General features: G+C 41.7%; 2 protein-coding genes across 4 annotated transcripts in view; one reads left to right on the top strand and one right to left on the bottom strand.

Annotated features, from left to right (window-relative positions):
* The window catches only part of wnt5b (wingless-type MMTV integration site family, member 5b), a 107,297-nt gene that overhangs the window by 41,213 nt on the left and 51,851 nt on the right, over nt 1-14,233 (bottom strand). For 2 of the 3 annotated variants that reach the window (XM_059325660.1, XM_059325661.1), the window contains exon 2: nt 10,782-10,876. The exons of the other annotated variant lie outside the window; for it this stretch is intronic. The gene's annotated coding sequence lies outside the window, so the exon portion shown is untranslated. The remainder of the gene's footprint in view (nt 1-10,781; nt 10,877-14,233) is intronic. 3 annotated transcript variants of the gene reach the window in all.
* fbxl14b (F-box and leucine-rich repeat protein 14b) lies at nt 558-2,857 on the top strand. Its single transcript, XM_059325663.1, has one exon. The coding sequence runs from the start codon at nt 1,168-1,170 to the stop codon at nt 2,368-2,370; it is 1,203 nt and encodes a 400-aa protein (XP_059181646.1). The 5' UTR covers nt 558-1,167; the 3' UTR covers nt 2,371-2,857.

Below are 14,233 nucleotides of genomic sequence, written 5' to 3'. Positions count from 1 at the left end.
GTACTTTGTTACTTACACCACTGAGTGAGAGGCTGTTTACAAGACACAAAGAACACTGTATTCTTTTCTGTGGCCGTTCTGGAGACGCTCTGCTTTTTTCCCCCACAACAACAATAACAACAACAAAATGGCAATAAAAATACTACATATTCATGCCAAGTAAGCTCAGTTGAAGGGCTTCTCCAGTTGGCTTTCCTGTGTTTCCTGTGTGGTCCGCTCAAAGGGTTAAAGCCCAAAGTGAACTGAATTGTAAGAAGTTGGTTTCCAAGGGAAACTGTTCGCACCGTTCCAGCTGAGGCGGGACAAACCAACTGCCTGACACGGAGGGGGTAGGGGTGGTTCAGTGAAATGACGAATAAACAGCTCACCACATAGCATAATAAATATTAACACACATCTTTACATGTATACGTGTCTATTTAATACGCTTATAGCAACCGTGTTTGTTCTTGAATCTGTTTTTAACACATGAGATTTATACTATTTCTTGCCGACACCCCTCCCGTATAGCTAATGCTGGGGTCCCTGCCAAGTCGGTTTGAAAAGAGCAGACAAAGGCTTTGAGCCCAGGACGCCCCTCTCTCTCTCTCACTCTGCCTACAAAGCCAACCTAGCTCTATCTTTTCTGCTTTTCTATCATGGAAATGTTATTTAATAGGCGGCGTTAAGAGTGTTGGTTTTATTTTTACTTTCTTATTCTGAAATGTACGACCGTCTGGATCCCCGCTCGGCCGAGAGAGGAAGGCTTTTTGTAGGTATAATACAAGGAAGCGTCGTCTGAGAGAGGGAGAGAGAGGGGGAAGGATTGACGCTTTTTCCTCCTCTCCTCCTCCTTCCTTTCGCCCCCTCTCCTCCTCTTTTTGGCGGAGAGAGGAGTTGAGGCAGGAATAAACGCTTTTTTTGTTTTTCCCCCTTTTTTAAATGCATTTGAATCCTACTGCGCAACGAGACCGGATCACGTGGGGTTGGAGAGAGTTGGATCGATTTTGCATAGTTCAATGTGAGAAAAAGAGAGAGAAACAAACAACTCCTATTTCTTTTTTACTTCTGTGGATAACTGGGACTGTTGATACTTTTGCATAATTGCAAGAGAAGGGGAGTGGGTTCTTTCTTTCAGCCTTGGAGGTGTGGAGTATTAATTCTTATATGCCTGGGGTTTAAAAAACAATGGAGACGCACATTTCGTGCCTCTTCCCGGAAATTTTGGCCATGATTTTCAGCTATCTGGACGTGAGGGACAAAGGCAGGGTAGCCCAAGTGTGTATCGCTTGGAGGGACGCATCCTACCACAAGTCAGTGTGGAGGGGGGTGGAGGCCAAGCTGCACCTCCGCCGGGCCAATCCCTCCCTGTTCCCCAGCCTCCAGGCCAGGGGCATCCGGAGGGTCCAGATCCTGTCCCTGCGACGCAGCTTGAGCTATGTGATCCAGGGAATGCCTAACATCGAGTCCCTCAATCTGTCCGGCTGCTACAACCTCACGGATAACGGGCTGGGTCATGCATTTGTGCAGGAGATCCCATCACTGAGGGTTTTGAACCTGAGTCTGTGCAAGCAGATAACAGACTCCAGTCTCGGCAGGATAGCTCAGTATCTGAAGAACCTGGAGGTGCTGGAGCTTGGTGGCTGCAGCAACATCACCAACACTGGGCTTCTCCTGATTGCCTGGGGCCTCCACAGGCTCAAGAGTCTCAATCTGAGGTCCTGCAGGCATGTTTCGGACGTGGGGATTGGACATTTGGCAGGCATGACCCGCAGCGCTGCTGAGGGCTGTTTGAACCTGGAGTACCTGACTCTCCAGGACTGTCAGAAACTGACGGACCTGTCACTCAAACACATTTCCAAGGGGCTGACCAAGCTCCGGGTACTGAACCTGAGCTTCTGTGGGGGGATCTCAGATGCAGGGATGATCCACCTCTCCCACATGGCCTCTCTGTGGAGCCTCAACCTACGCTCCTGTGACAACATCAGCGACACAGGGACCATGCACCTCGCCATGGGCACCCTAAGGCTCTCCGGGCTTGATGTGTCCTTCTGTGATAAGATAGGGGACCAGACCCTGGCATACATTGCACAGGGGCTGTACCAGCTCAAGTCCCTGTCCCTGTGCTCGTGTCACATCTCTGATGACGGGATAAACCGGATGGTGAGGCAGATGCACGAGCTGAGGACCCTGAACATTGGACAGTGTGTGCGCATCACGGACAAAGGGCTGGAGCTCATAGCCGACCACCTGACCCAGCTGGCGGGCATCGACCTGTATGGATGTACCAAGATCACCAAGAGGGGACTGGAGAGGATCACACAGCTCCCCTGCCTTAAAGTGTTGAACCTGGGACTCTGGCAGATGACAGAGAGTGAGAAAGTGAGGTGATTGGAAATGTTTTGCTTGTTTTTGATCCTTTTTGTTTTTGGATGGGGACAGAGGGGGACATGAGGAGCAGGAGGAGGGGAAATGGTCGGGCGGGTAAACTTCTTTTCTTATTTAAAAAGAGAGAAAACCTCCCTTTTCCCTCCTGTGTGGTTGTGTAAGGTGTGCTTCTCCCATGTGACCAGAAATTTAAGTTCAAATGTTTTATTTTTCTCTCTCTGTTGGCCTTGCAGGACTTCAATTAGTGTTTGATATGACTTAATATTCTGCCTGATAGGAAGCAATTAAAACTTACTTTTGCTATGAGCTCATGAAAATCCCTGTTAACAATTGTTTTGATCTTGTATTGAGTTTTAATATCTCAGAAATTCTGATATCGGACTGGAATAACTTGCAATGCAAAAGCTTGTTTCACACATTTAAAAAAAGAAAAAGAAAATCAAGTGTCATAACACTAGCTTCCAGAGAATTGTTGAAGTGAAACTTGCATCCATCCAAAGTTGCAGCCACCTTTTCATTTTAAAGCAAAGTGAGGTTTGAAAACTTTTTAGTTTTTTTACAGTGAGTCTGGATTTGAGACATTTACGACTAATCTCCGCTACAGCCATCACGCCTAAAAACATTTGGCTACCTCGTATGTGGTTGTTTTCAAAGGGTGTATACTGTTGAAAAAAACAGAAGGAAAGCGAGAATGAGAGACTGGGAGAAAATGTGCCTAAAGGGACTGTGTCTGCCCCCTCCCCCATCCCTCCCTCCCTCCCTCCTCCATGAGCAGAGCTGGAGAAAGGAGACCAGGACACAATCTAACTACCTTTGTTAATTTACCCCCATAAACAGCAACAATTTCCCAGAGAGAGAAGCGAGAGAGAGAGAAGGAAAGCAAGCTGTAAAATCTATTCAGATTTCAATGACGATGCTTTATGCAAAAAAAAAACCCCGCTTGTGTGCAAGAGCTTTTTTATTGTTTGTTTTCATCTTTTTTTTAGGGATAAAGTCCAACTTTTACGCCCTTTAGAGACGTGTTGTATTTAGGCTTTGACCAATATAAAATAGACAAGATTATCAGCTTGCCCTTAGAAGAAATACCTATAGTCATCCTATAATAATACAATACATATACCAGAATATTAAAGTGCTACATTGCAAGATGATAAAATATGATCAGGCTGTTATTCAACACAATATACATCCATGTTAGTGTGTTATAGGAATATTTGGTATTTTTTCGAAGGGATACTGGTGGAAATAAATGTCAGTGGATGTTGTTCAAAGCGGCGTACTTCAAATTGAAGTGATTTCAATACCCTTTATTGATCGAAACAAATCAGGGTTTGTCTCATGGCTTTATTTTCCCACGTTAATGCCAACACAGGTCGCATTCATATTCATGTTGCTCTCACCGGTGAGAGAGAGGGAGGGAGAGAGAGAGGAGGGAAGGAATATCTTTTTTTCCTCCTCTTTTTCTCCATCTCTCCCTGAATAAAAATACCCTGAATCCATTTTGAGACATGCTTAGAATAAGGAGCAATCGATTATTTTTGTTTCTCTCTCTCTGTGTCGGGTTACAAGCGGAATGCGTCTCTTTCTCTCCCCATCTCTCTCTCCCTTTCTTTCGCACACACACATTAACACACACACATGCACACGCGCGTGCACACGGACGCCTGTGTGCACGCGTTTTAATGTAATGCAATGACCTGCTAGAAAAATTAATATACGGATGTGCGTCCTGCTGAAAAAGCTGTGTGTGTTTGAAAAATAAAAAAGATGTACTGTATATTATGTGTTTGTAAAGAAGAAAAAAAAATGCAGAATCCCAAAATTAAATTGTTTTATATTCTTACGGTTAAAACAATTAAAGATATTTATATAATGAACGAAAAGAGCGGTGTGGACTACTTTTGTGTAGGTGTAGCACTTCATTGTTGTCATGTTGTGTGTGTTTTTGTTCAGAACGTGACAAATCTTAGTTTCCACATGGTAATTTAACATTGTTTGTACTGTTGTGTTCCTTGCCTACAATGATGTTGTCCATAATCAGGCACATTTAGGAGAGAAGGGGCTTTTATTTTAATGCATTACTCCTAATAACCACCCACGCATGTCTGAGCATTGTCCCTGATCAGTCCAGCCTTGCTTCTCTAAAGGGGCTGAAAAAAAGAAGCAGAAATCTGTTGTGTTGTTTTATTATTTACGAGGAGATTCAAAATGGATGCTTGCCGTCTTGATTTGGCTGCAGTGCCTGTGTAATTAATTATCACCAGGGCGTTTATTATAGGAAGCTGTTCTACCCTGCTGACTTTTTTAATCATCTACGTCTGTTTTTTATCCTCAAATGCAGCGAAAAAAGGTGTTTCGGCTCAACTGGTAGGGCACTTGAGTTTCACATTTAACTCTCAAAAGGTTACAAAGCGCAAGGTAGGTTGTATTTGGTGGATTTCATGCTTTAAACGGAAGGTTTTGGGTATTAGTTTTGGTTATTTTTGCAGTGTTTCATTTCACATGTGGCAGGGCTGCCTCTGTGCGGCTGCATGTGCGGAGTAATGAGATCCAAAGTTGGTTAGAGCAGATTTCCCTCTTTCTGCTTTCCATCAAGACGTGTCCTGTGTGTGAAGTGACACCACACACACACACACACACATACACACACACACACACACACACACACACACACACACAGAGGGTTGCCAGACCAGTCAGTAGCCATTGTCTGTCTTTAGAAGTTAGGAAGGCAGGTTTTGGTGGGGGATTTTTTTTTTCTTCTTTTCCTCTCTTTCTCCTCCTCTTGTTCAGTCACGCATACCAGATCCTAGACCAGGCAGGAGACCCCCCTCCCCACCCCACCCACTGCTCCTTGCTCCCCCCCACAACCACACACACACACACGCACACACACTTTTTAGCATTCCACACCATCATTCAAAGCATTTAAGCATTCTCCCTCCCCTGACTCTCTGTCCATGGGGATTTGGGGATAAAGGCCAGCAGAGGGATTGTTGACCACAGGGACAGAGAGCGACGGAAAGAAAGAGGACACACAGAAAGAGAGAGAGAGAATGTCAGTGTTTGCTGTTTCTTAAGTTTGCTTTAGCTGGCCTTTGGTCTTGTGCAATAACACTGCAATGAGTGCACACTGAGATGTGAAAGATTTGTCTGTGACATTTTGTGCAGCTTTATCCCAGAAAATCAGTTCAGAAACCGCAGAAACCATAATAAGTAGAGTTAACAGTTGAGCTATGAATGCTTATGTATTTTTATTTGCCAATATTTCGCATTTGCTATACATTTTGTGCCTTTTTAAAGGACGAAGTCTTGAAAGCTTGGAAAATGCTTAATTTTTTTACCGGTATGTTTTCAAGGTTAAACTTGAATATGCTCATGTAAACCAAAAATCTTTTACTCTGGAAATTGGCAAGCCATAAATAATAATTTGTTCCAAAAATACAATCGAAATGAATATTTCGAACTGTTTGTTTTTGCAATTGTATGTATGGTACTAATTTAGATTCGGTAGTCTGGACATTCTTTGTTTAGGCACCTTAAAAGTGCTTGAATCTTACTGTTTAAATGCTCTGCCTATAATAACTACTGACAAACATGTGGTCTCAAAAGAAAAGAGGTGTGATGTTGTAACAAATTGGAGCTTGAATACTGATAAATGAACAGATAGGCAGGAGGCGTACAACGTAGCCGATTGTTTCTTTATCATTTGACATTTGGGTCTGCAGACCTTTCCCAACAGATACAGGAGACTTCCCGTGACAAGGTCACATCACTCCTTTCTACACAAAGGTCTGCAGGCTGAAAGATACAATCAGCTGCATTCAAATGATAATGTGATACTTTATTAATCCCCATCGGGAAAATCTCTTTTTGTCTGCCACCCTCCACAGGGAGGTCAGAGGTCAGGCTCAGCTGCAGAACCCCACTGCTGCAGCTACCGGGGATTTGGTGTCCTGCTCAAGGACACATCAGCAGGGTGGAGGGTTGTCATGTTTTTACGTTAGGTCACCTTGCCTCGCCGTCCTCTCTAGCCGTTCGTTTGCGAGTCCTTGGAGGTGGTGCGGGCCACCTGTGAAGCAGCGATCTTTAAAATACTGAAACTCTTTTTTTCGATGAAACAATTCTCCCAGAACAGTCTGTGAGGGGAATGCAAAGCCGTCCCCTTATTGTATAAGTTGCAGTCTCAATTTGCATTTTGAATAGAGAGAGCTGAGTGTGAATTAAGCTCACTGCTGGGTGTTCAGCATTATGTGGTTACAGAGCATGATATATCACTCCATTGTATACAGTGCAAGTTAACTCTGCATTGTATGAAAAGTACAGGTGCTCCCCATATTTCTACTGCACAAAAAGATAATTTGCAAGAAAAATATATCAATGCAGATCACCAAAAGCTAATTTGTGTTTGAAAGACATTACTTTCACCATGCTAGCACAGAACATTTTGTTATTTTACAGTTTCCCATGTGCTCCTCTTTAACAGAGTTCTGCTTCCCCTTTGTAACAGTTGTACACATTTTATCTTCCTAAAACCACTGCAGATGAAGTGCAGTTTTTGGGTAATTGAGCCAGGAGACAGTTAGCTTAGCTTAGCATTAAAACTGGAAAGCAGGTGGAAAAAGCAAGAAAAAAACAAGCAAATTGATCAATAAATATCAGCCTAACACTCACTAATAAACCTCCAGGTCAGAAAAGTGAAGCCAGGGGTGACAAAACTGTTTGCAAAAATAAGTCTGATTGTATAGAAATCTATGAGAAAATGACCCTCCTTCTTAATTGATTTATTATCTCAGATAACATTTTCCTGAATAGTTCAGGGTTCATACACTTTTTAGCAATTGTTTTCCATAACTTTTCAATGACTTCTCCATAACCTTTCAATGAATTTTCAAGACCCAAAAACTTTTTTTTTAAACTTTTTTTAGTCGGACCACTGTAGTCGGTGCCTCTAAATCAAACCACAGACACATTTTGATACACCTTGCTATGTTTTAATTGCAACTTGAATTCTTATTAACACACATTTACGTGGATTAAAGTAAAAAAAAAATGAAAATTGTATTCGCGCTACAGCCAAGTCACGTGCAGTGTTTGAAACATGTTCCAGGTTACTTGACACCTGCTTAAGAAATACTAATGCATAAGAGTTCAGCACCAAATGCAGCCATCACATTTAAATGCTCAACTAACAATGTTTTACAGGAGGAGGATTTTAAACAGCGGTTCTATTGTATCTATTGCATTTTTTTCAGTCTTTTCAATTTTAATTTTATTTTTGCAAAGCTTGTCTTTACTCTTTAAAATAATCAAGCATCTACACAACTTTTCATTACATGTTTTTATTTTCCTTATTATTTCAAGTAAACCTTTTATATATTCTGACTGCTGAGAGCACCTTCACAGCTTCTCTCAGTTTACTTTCCTTTTGTTTGTTAACGAGCCACGGGCCATTAATAGCTAACAGGCTAACAGTTAGCTCTGTAGCAGTACAGTGTGTATGTGCTGCTGCTGCAGGAGGTGTTCACTTAGCGATCTCTGTTTGTTTACAACAATTACCGGACACTCTGTGTACAGTTAGCTATGCTGGTTAATTCACAATCACTATGTTTATTATTATAATTAGCCATGCTGCTTTGTTTATGATCAGCTGCTGACGTTGTGCACAGTTAGTGACGGTGGCCACAGTTGCCTCCCGTGTTGAATCCGTCGCATATGTGATCACGGTCGAAAACTGTTGCTAGGCGATTAAGCTAAGATAGCATAGCTCTGAGCAGCTTACGGCTCTGCTCCGAAGCTCTAAAAATAGCTGGAACCGACAATTAAAGGTAACAAACGTACTCCTAAAACTACAGTATAGGGATTATTAAATTATTTTTAATAAGCCTATTTTACACATTCTAAATATTATCCAGCAATATTTCATTGACTTTTCCAAGACCTTACAGAGGATTTTATTTTTCAATAACTTTTCAAGGACCTAGAAATTGCATTTTCAATTTCCATAACTTTTCCAGTTTTTTCATGACCTTACGAACCCTATTACAGTCTCAGTCGCTAGTTTCAAGTCTTCTTCAAAACAGCACGATGTTCATTTTGTAAATCACGGTCCCACTTAGAGTAAAACAGGTGATAAAGCAGGATATGCTTCAGGTTTTTGGTTCTCAGTGGTTTTTTTTGTCATTAATTCTAACATTTTGGTTGCCTGAAAATATCTTGTTCAGCGCTCAGTTGTGCTTAAAGACAATCTAAGGAGTCCTAAGTTATCAGCTAGATAGATAGATAGATAGATAGATAGATAGATAGATAGATAGTAGCTGATAACTTAGCTCCACACTCTCGTCAAAATAAAGTCACCTCTGAAAAAATGCCAAAATGCTAACTCAATATGCAAACTCAAGGCTTCCAAGAGTCAGTCCATGTCTATGTCTACTTCCTTTATACAGTCTATGATTAACAAGTCATATCTTGTTTGTTTAATCAGTACAAAAACTACAAAAACCTCTCTTGCCACCCGACATCATGGTGATGACTTCAGGAAGTGACTGCTGCTAGCCAAGAATAGTCAAGCACAGAACTTACAGGTAGAACTGCAACTTGTGGTTTGTTGTTCATTTTATGCTTGCTCTAGCTTCATTATGACAGATACAGGTACAGATTAGAGAGTAATCAGTCTCTCAGCAAGACATATGTCAAACTATTCCTTTAATACACACTCAGCTTCTCCAGTTGATTGGGGGATTGATTCTTACAGCTAAAGAATGGTTGCAGTTGGTTGTAGAGATGATCAAATATATAGAAGTCTATATACTGACCAGCAAGTCAAAACATGTTTTTGTCGATGAGTGTTTTGTGTATGTGAATTCCCCAACAGCTTGAGCAAGGCACTAACGCGGGCAGGTTCAGGAATTCGTTTTTTTTCTGTGTAACTCAAATGTTTCACTGTGGCAGCCATGCAAAAATGTGTGCAGTGTAAGGCAGCAGGGATCAAAGCGCTCACCAAATGGCTTTATGTAAAGAATATATCTCGCTCTCAGTGCAATTCACTCTTCAAACCCACGTATCCTGCCTGTCTGCGTGATTGACAGCTTCCAAACAAGTTAATTCAAAAGCTTACAGGCACCCAAATTAGACAAAGGCCCACATTTCTGCCCCATATAGGTCACTAACATGTGTAACAAAAGTGTTTCATGCTATAAATGCTGCTTTTTGCAGTTGAACTTTGGTGTGTGAGTGAGTGTGCGCCGGGCCCATAAGTTGTAAAAGTTGAACTGTGACTCGTTGCGTTGTGCTCTGAACCACATTTCCTGTCAGGCTGAGAGGAAGATCAGTGTATGTGTGTATATGTGTGTGTGTGTGCGAAAGAGAGTGTGTTTTACTGCTATCATTAAAGGAATCGTTCACCATTAAAAGGGGAACTGGGGTTCTTCACAACAAAGCAGCAGGGGTATTAGCAGCAGAGTGTTACTGCCCTCCCCCACATGTCTCTGTCTCTGTCTTTGGCTGCAGCTCTGTGTCTGCTGCGTGGTCGGTCTGCCTGTCTGTCTCTCTGTCTGTCTGTCTGTCTGTCTGTCTTTCTGGCCTGTTATAGGTCTTTGCCTGTCTATCTGCTCTCCTTTCATCCCAGTCTTCTTTTTCTTCTCAGCTTGTTTCTTCCTCATTTTGAAGCTTTTCCTTCCTGTCTCTTCATCTCCACCTGCTTACTTCCAACTCTTTTCGATCTTCTCTTTCTCAGTACTTCACTCGGTACTCTTCACCTCTAACTTTATTTTACTCTCCTTCCTTTCATGCCCATGGCCTCCCTCTCCCTCCACATCTCTCCCCTCTTTCTCCGTCTCCCCCCTCACCATTTCCATTTCTACCCCTCCTTCCTCCTCTCAGCGGCACCTGGTGTTGAGGTGTCGCTGAGGTACAGTAGACGGCTCTTTGAAGTCCCAGGGGCCCTCGGGGGCTGTGTGTGTGTGTGTGTGTGTGTGTGTGTGTGTTAGGAAACTTTTTTATCAGCAGCTCCAGTCAAGAACATTTGGCGTTGCTTTTGATTTGGACGCCTCTAATGTTAAAACGACCTTCCCCGCACAAGTGTTCCTACATGTGTGTGAACTGTATTTCCTGATTATGTATAGAAGAGGAATTTAAAGCCTTATTACCATTCATCTTTCCCTCCTGAAGCCAGACAAAGCCAGACAGTTTGAGGGATTTTTTTCACCCCAGGCAATTGGGACAAAACTAGACTTTTTTGTCTGTATAAAATGAGTGATTAGAGTCTATGATTATTTTGGGATATGAAACCCAATAAAAAGGAAAGGCGATTCAAGTTTTCTATTTAAATAAGACTATAAAAACACCACTATAATCATGGCAGGATGTGCATATTGTTCAGAGTAGAAACATGGTATGGTCATATTGTAACTTACTGGGTTTACAGCTGGCACAGTCAGCGGAAAGAGGAGGGAGGAGTAGAGGAAAAAAAGCACCCCTGTCCTGAAGTCTGCTATGGTCAGCAACCAACCTGGAGAGACACAGAAGAGAAGAGGTGTGAAAGGCAGGGAAAGAAGGAGAAAAACAGGGAAAGTGTTTAAAAAAAAGGAAGAGAAAGGAAAAAGAATAGAGAGAGAGAGACAGATGAGGTTAGTGAGAAAGAGAGGGCGAGGGAGAGAGAGGAATCTGTGAGTCACTGTTTAACTGTGGGCTGCTAAAAGTCGGCTAGCCATGTTAAAATACCGTCTGGGCACACTCACACACACACACACACATACACACAGACAAACAGACACACACGCACACATGCACACGCACTCACCAAACTCTTCCAAAATACAGAAATCTGCCTAAAATTCAACAATGGTTGGCACAACACTCCCATACACATATTAAAAGTTTATGCATAAATCCTGCTTCTGCCTCTCTGAGACTCCGCTGCCCAACAGACCAGCTAATTATTTTCAGTTGGACACCAGGCACACACACACCTCTGCGGCACATTCCTCAGAAAGTAATGAGCTGCTTTTCTACAAAGGTAAGAATTTAGGCGAAGGTCAGAAATAATTCTTTCCATTTCAGAAAGTCTAACTTTGCAGCGAAAGGAGGAACAATGACATCATCCGACCCCTAAGTGATTAATTATTGATGACTTTTTTCTCTGAAGAAGAAAGAGAGGTGGATTACAAATAGTTCGTTCTCTACAAGAACAGTCCTGGCCAGCAATGGGGCTGCGGTTTTAACTGCAGTATGCAACATTGTTCTCCTTCTGTAGCTGACTACCACGTTCACCAACATATTATTTGAACGCTACCAATTCACAATTCACTATACAATACATCTGATCAATGCTTTTTTGATTGCTCTATTAAAAGTTAACTATTTTTTTACTATTTTAATCTAATAAATATTTGAAGATAGTGTTGTCTTCAGCTATGCTAGCAGCACTTTGGGTCTGAACACTATAAAGGCACATTGGTGTTTTGAGCTAAATGCTAAAGTCATGCTGACATGCTCACATCCACAATGCTAGCCTGCCTATGTTTAGCTCCTTTAGCTTGTAATATGGTAACCAACATATTAGGAAAACTACCAATACATCTGATAATTACTTTTTTGCTAAAAAGATTTTAAAAGGAGTGAAATCCTTTTAATCTTACAAAAAGGTGAAACAAGATGACGAGTCTACAGCCATGCTATCAGCTCTTTGGAGCTGTACACTGCTTTTGAGCACATTCTTTGAGCTAAATGCTAACGTAATGCAACACTTTTATGTTTAGCTGGCAGCTAATATGGTAACCAACATATTATTTCAACGCTATAATCTGATACTTGCTTTTTAATCAGTTTATTAATAGTTCAGCCCATTAATTATTAGAAAATAGTGTTACGGTGCACATTCTTTGAGCTATTTGCTAACATCATGCTAACATGCTCACAATGGCAATGCTAAGATGCTTATGTTAAGCTGGTTAATGTTTATAATAATCAATTTAGTCTAGTGCAGTAGCCACAGACTGTATAAAATAGGTTCACAAAGCTAACTTGGCGTTACCAGTTGGTACAATTCGTTTGTGGACTACCATTTTGAAACCTGAAAGATTTTCAAAAGATCTTGGTATTTTGGAAGATCAAAAGTCACAAAATTTAAACAATTTACTCTGAGGGGGACATGAATATGTGGAGCAAATTTAATGACAATCCATCCAATAGCTGTTGAGGCATTTCACTGAAAGCTTACAGAGACAACCTCCTGGTAGCGCTAGGATCGTCAAAGTCAGTAGGCTTCATTCTCAGTGGACTAAGATAGTTGTTATTCATTAAAACATTTAATAAGATATTCTATTCTCTGCCAAATTAGTGGACCAACTGACAGACATTGCCATCCCTAGAGTCACACTGCTAGTGTGGCTAAAAACAACATCACAAAATAAATGACCACAAAACGATGTCTACAATTGATTATTTTCAAAATCCAATCCAATTTTATGACCTTTTACAATGTTATTAAAAAAATAAGACTTAAAAATCCTCATGTTGCTTTGAGAAGCATTTTTACATGGTAACGACTGATTAATTACCAATCAAAATATAATTGTTTCAGCACTACTTTGCTGCATTTTCCAGCCTCTAGACCGGAGATCCCCTCACTCATGAGCTCCTCTGGGTGTTCAACTGCTTATTATTTTATCAGGTCATTTACTGCTTTAGGCCTTTTGCTCATTAGGCAACAAACGCAGATATTAATCCATCCACTATGTCGCACGCCAACATCACAGCTATATTAGGCCCAGAGATTGCATTCTGTATTAGCCACAGAGTTGCTTTTTTTCTTTAGCATTTGTGCTGTTATTATGAGCCATGATGCTCAAATCTTCACATTTTATACACATGGCACGAGCTGTTCTGTGCAGTTTTGCGTGATCAATGTTGGATCCAGCAGATTGGATGAGAAAACAACACAATAAATCTTTAATTTGAAGCCATAAGACTGCGCTTCATTCACAATCAAACCATGCATGTTGTTGCTGAATCTTTTATAAAAGCCTCAGCAATTACAATGGGAGACTGAGAATTATGCAGCATGTGATGTTGACTTCTGCTCCATATTCCTGCTTCATCCGACAGTACCCAGCGGAGAAAGACAGGAGAGGATGGACAGGAAAGAGAGAGAGAGAGAGGAGGGGATGACATGTGGGTTCTTTTTGGGTTTCTTTGTCTCGATGTGAAACCACGTGAAGCTCTGACAGAAATGTGACAGATACCTGCAATGTCAAAAACCGGCGGGCTCGCACCCATTCTAATTTGTCAGGTGAGACAGTGTTTTGGTAGCGTGGGAGGTGTGGTGCGCTTGTGTGTGCTTGTCTTCCTGTCTGTGCAGGTGTGATTGAAAGTGTATGTGCATAATGCATGTGTGTAGACACTCGGCGGTGTCTGTGCCTCTCTGCTGGCTCTCTGTACCTTCCTGTCAGTTCAGCTTGTCATTCAAGCATCAATAAAGAGAAACTTTTTCTTTCTCTCTCACTCTGTGTAAAATTTGTCACGCTTTTCTCAAACAGGGGAAATGGGCAGAAAGGGAGACAGAAAACTGCAGCAACAGTCGAGTGGAGTTTTATCACATGTTTGACAGGAAACTCCGCGCATTCGAACAGAGAGATTTCAACACGCTAACAAGGAGGATTTTTTCAGGGCTTTTTGTGTGTGTAGATGTTAGGAGTGTTTGGAGGGCAACAGTGAGGAGGAATGAAAAAGAGCAGGTGGAAGGAGCATGAGACAGAGGATGAAGTTGGATTCCTAACTAGACCCTCAGAGTTGCTTCAACCAACAACCAAACCCCACAATGAAAATAAAACAAATATTTGATGATGATGATGCAGCATCTATCACT

The sequence above is a fragment of the Centropristis striata genome, chromosome 22 (assembly GCF_030273125.1).
Source record: "Centropristis striata isolate RG_2023a ecotype Rhode Island chromosome 22, C.striata_1.0, whole genome shotgun sequence".
Classification (NCBI taxonomy): domain Eukaryota; kingdom Metazoa; phylum Chordata; class Actinopteri; order Perciformes; family Serranidae; genus Centropristis; species Centropristis striata.
This window is presented reverse-complemented; position numbering and strand designations above follow the sequence as displayed.

Coding starts and splice junctions, on each gene's coding strand:
- fbxl14b (XM_059325663.1), top strand. CDS start 1,168: ATGGAGACGCACATTTCGTGCCTCTTCCCGGAAATTTTGGCCATGATT.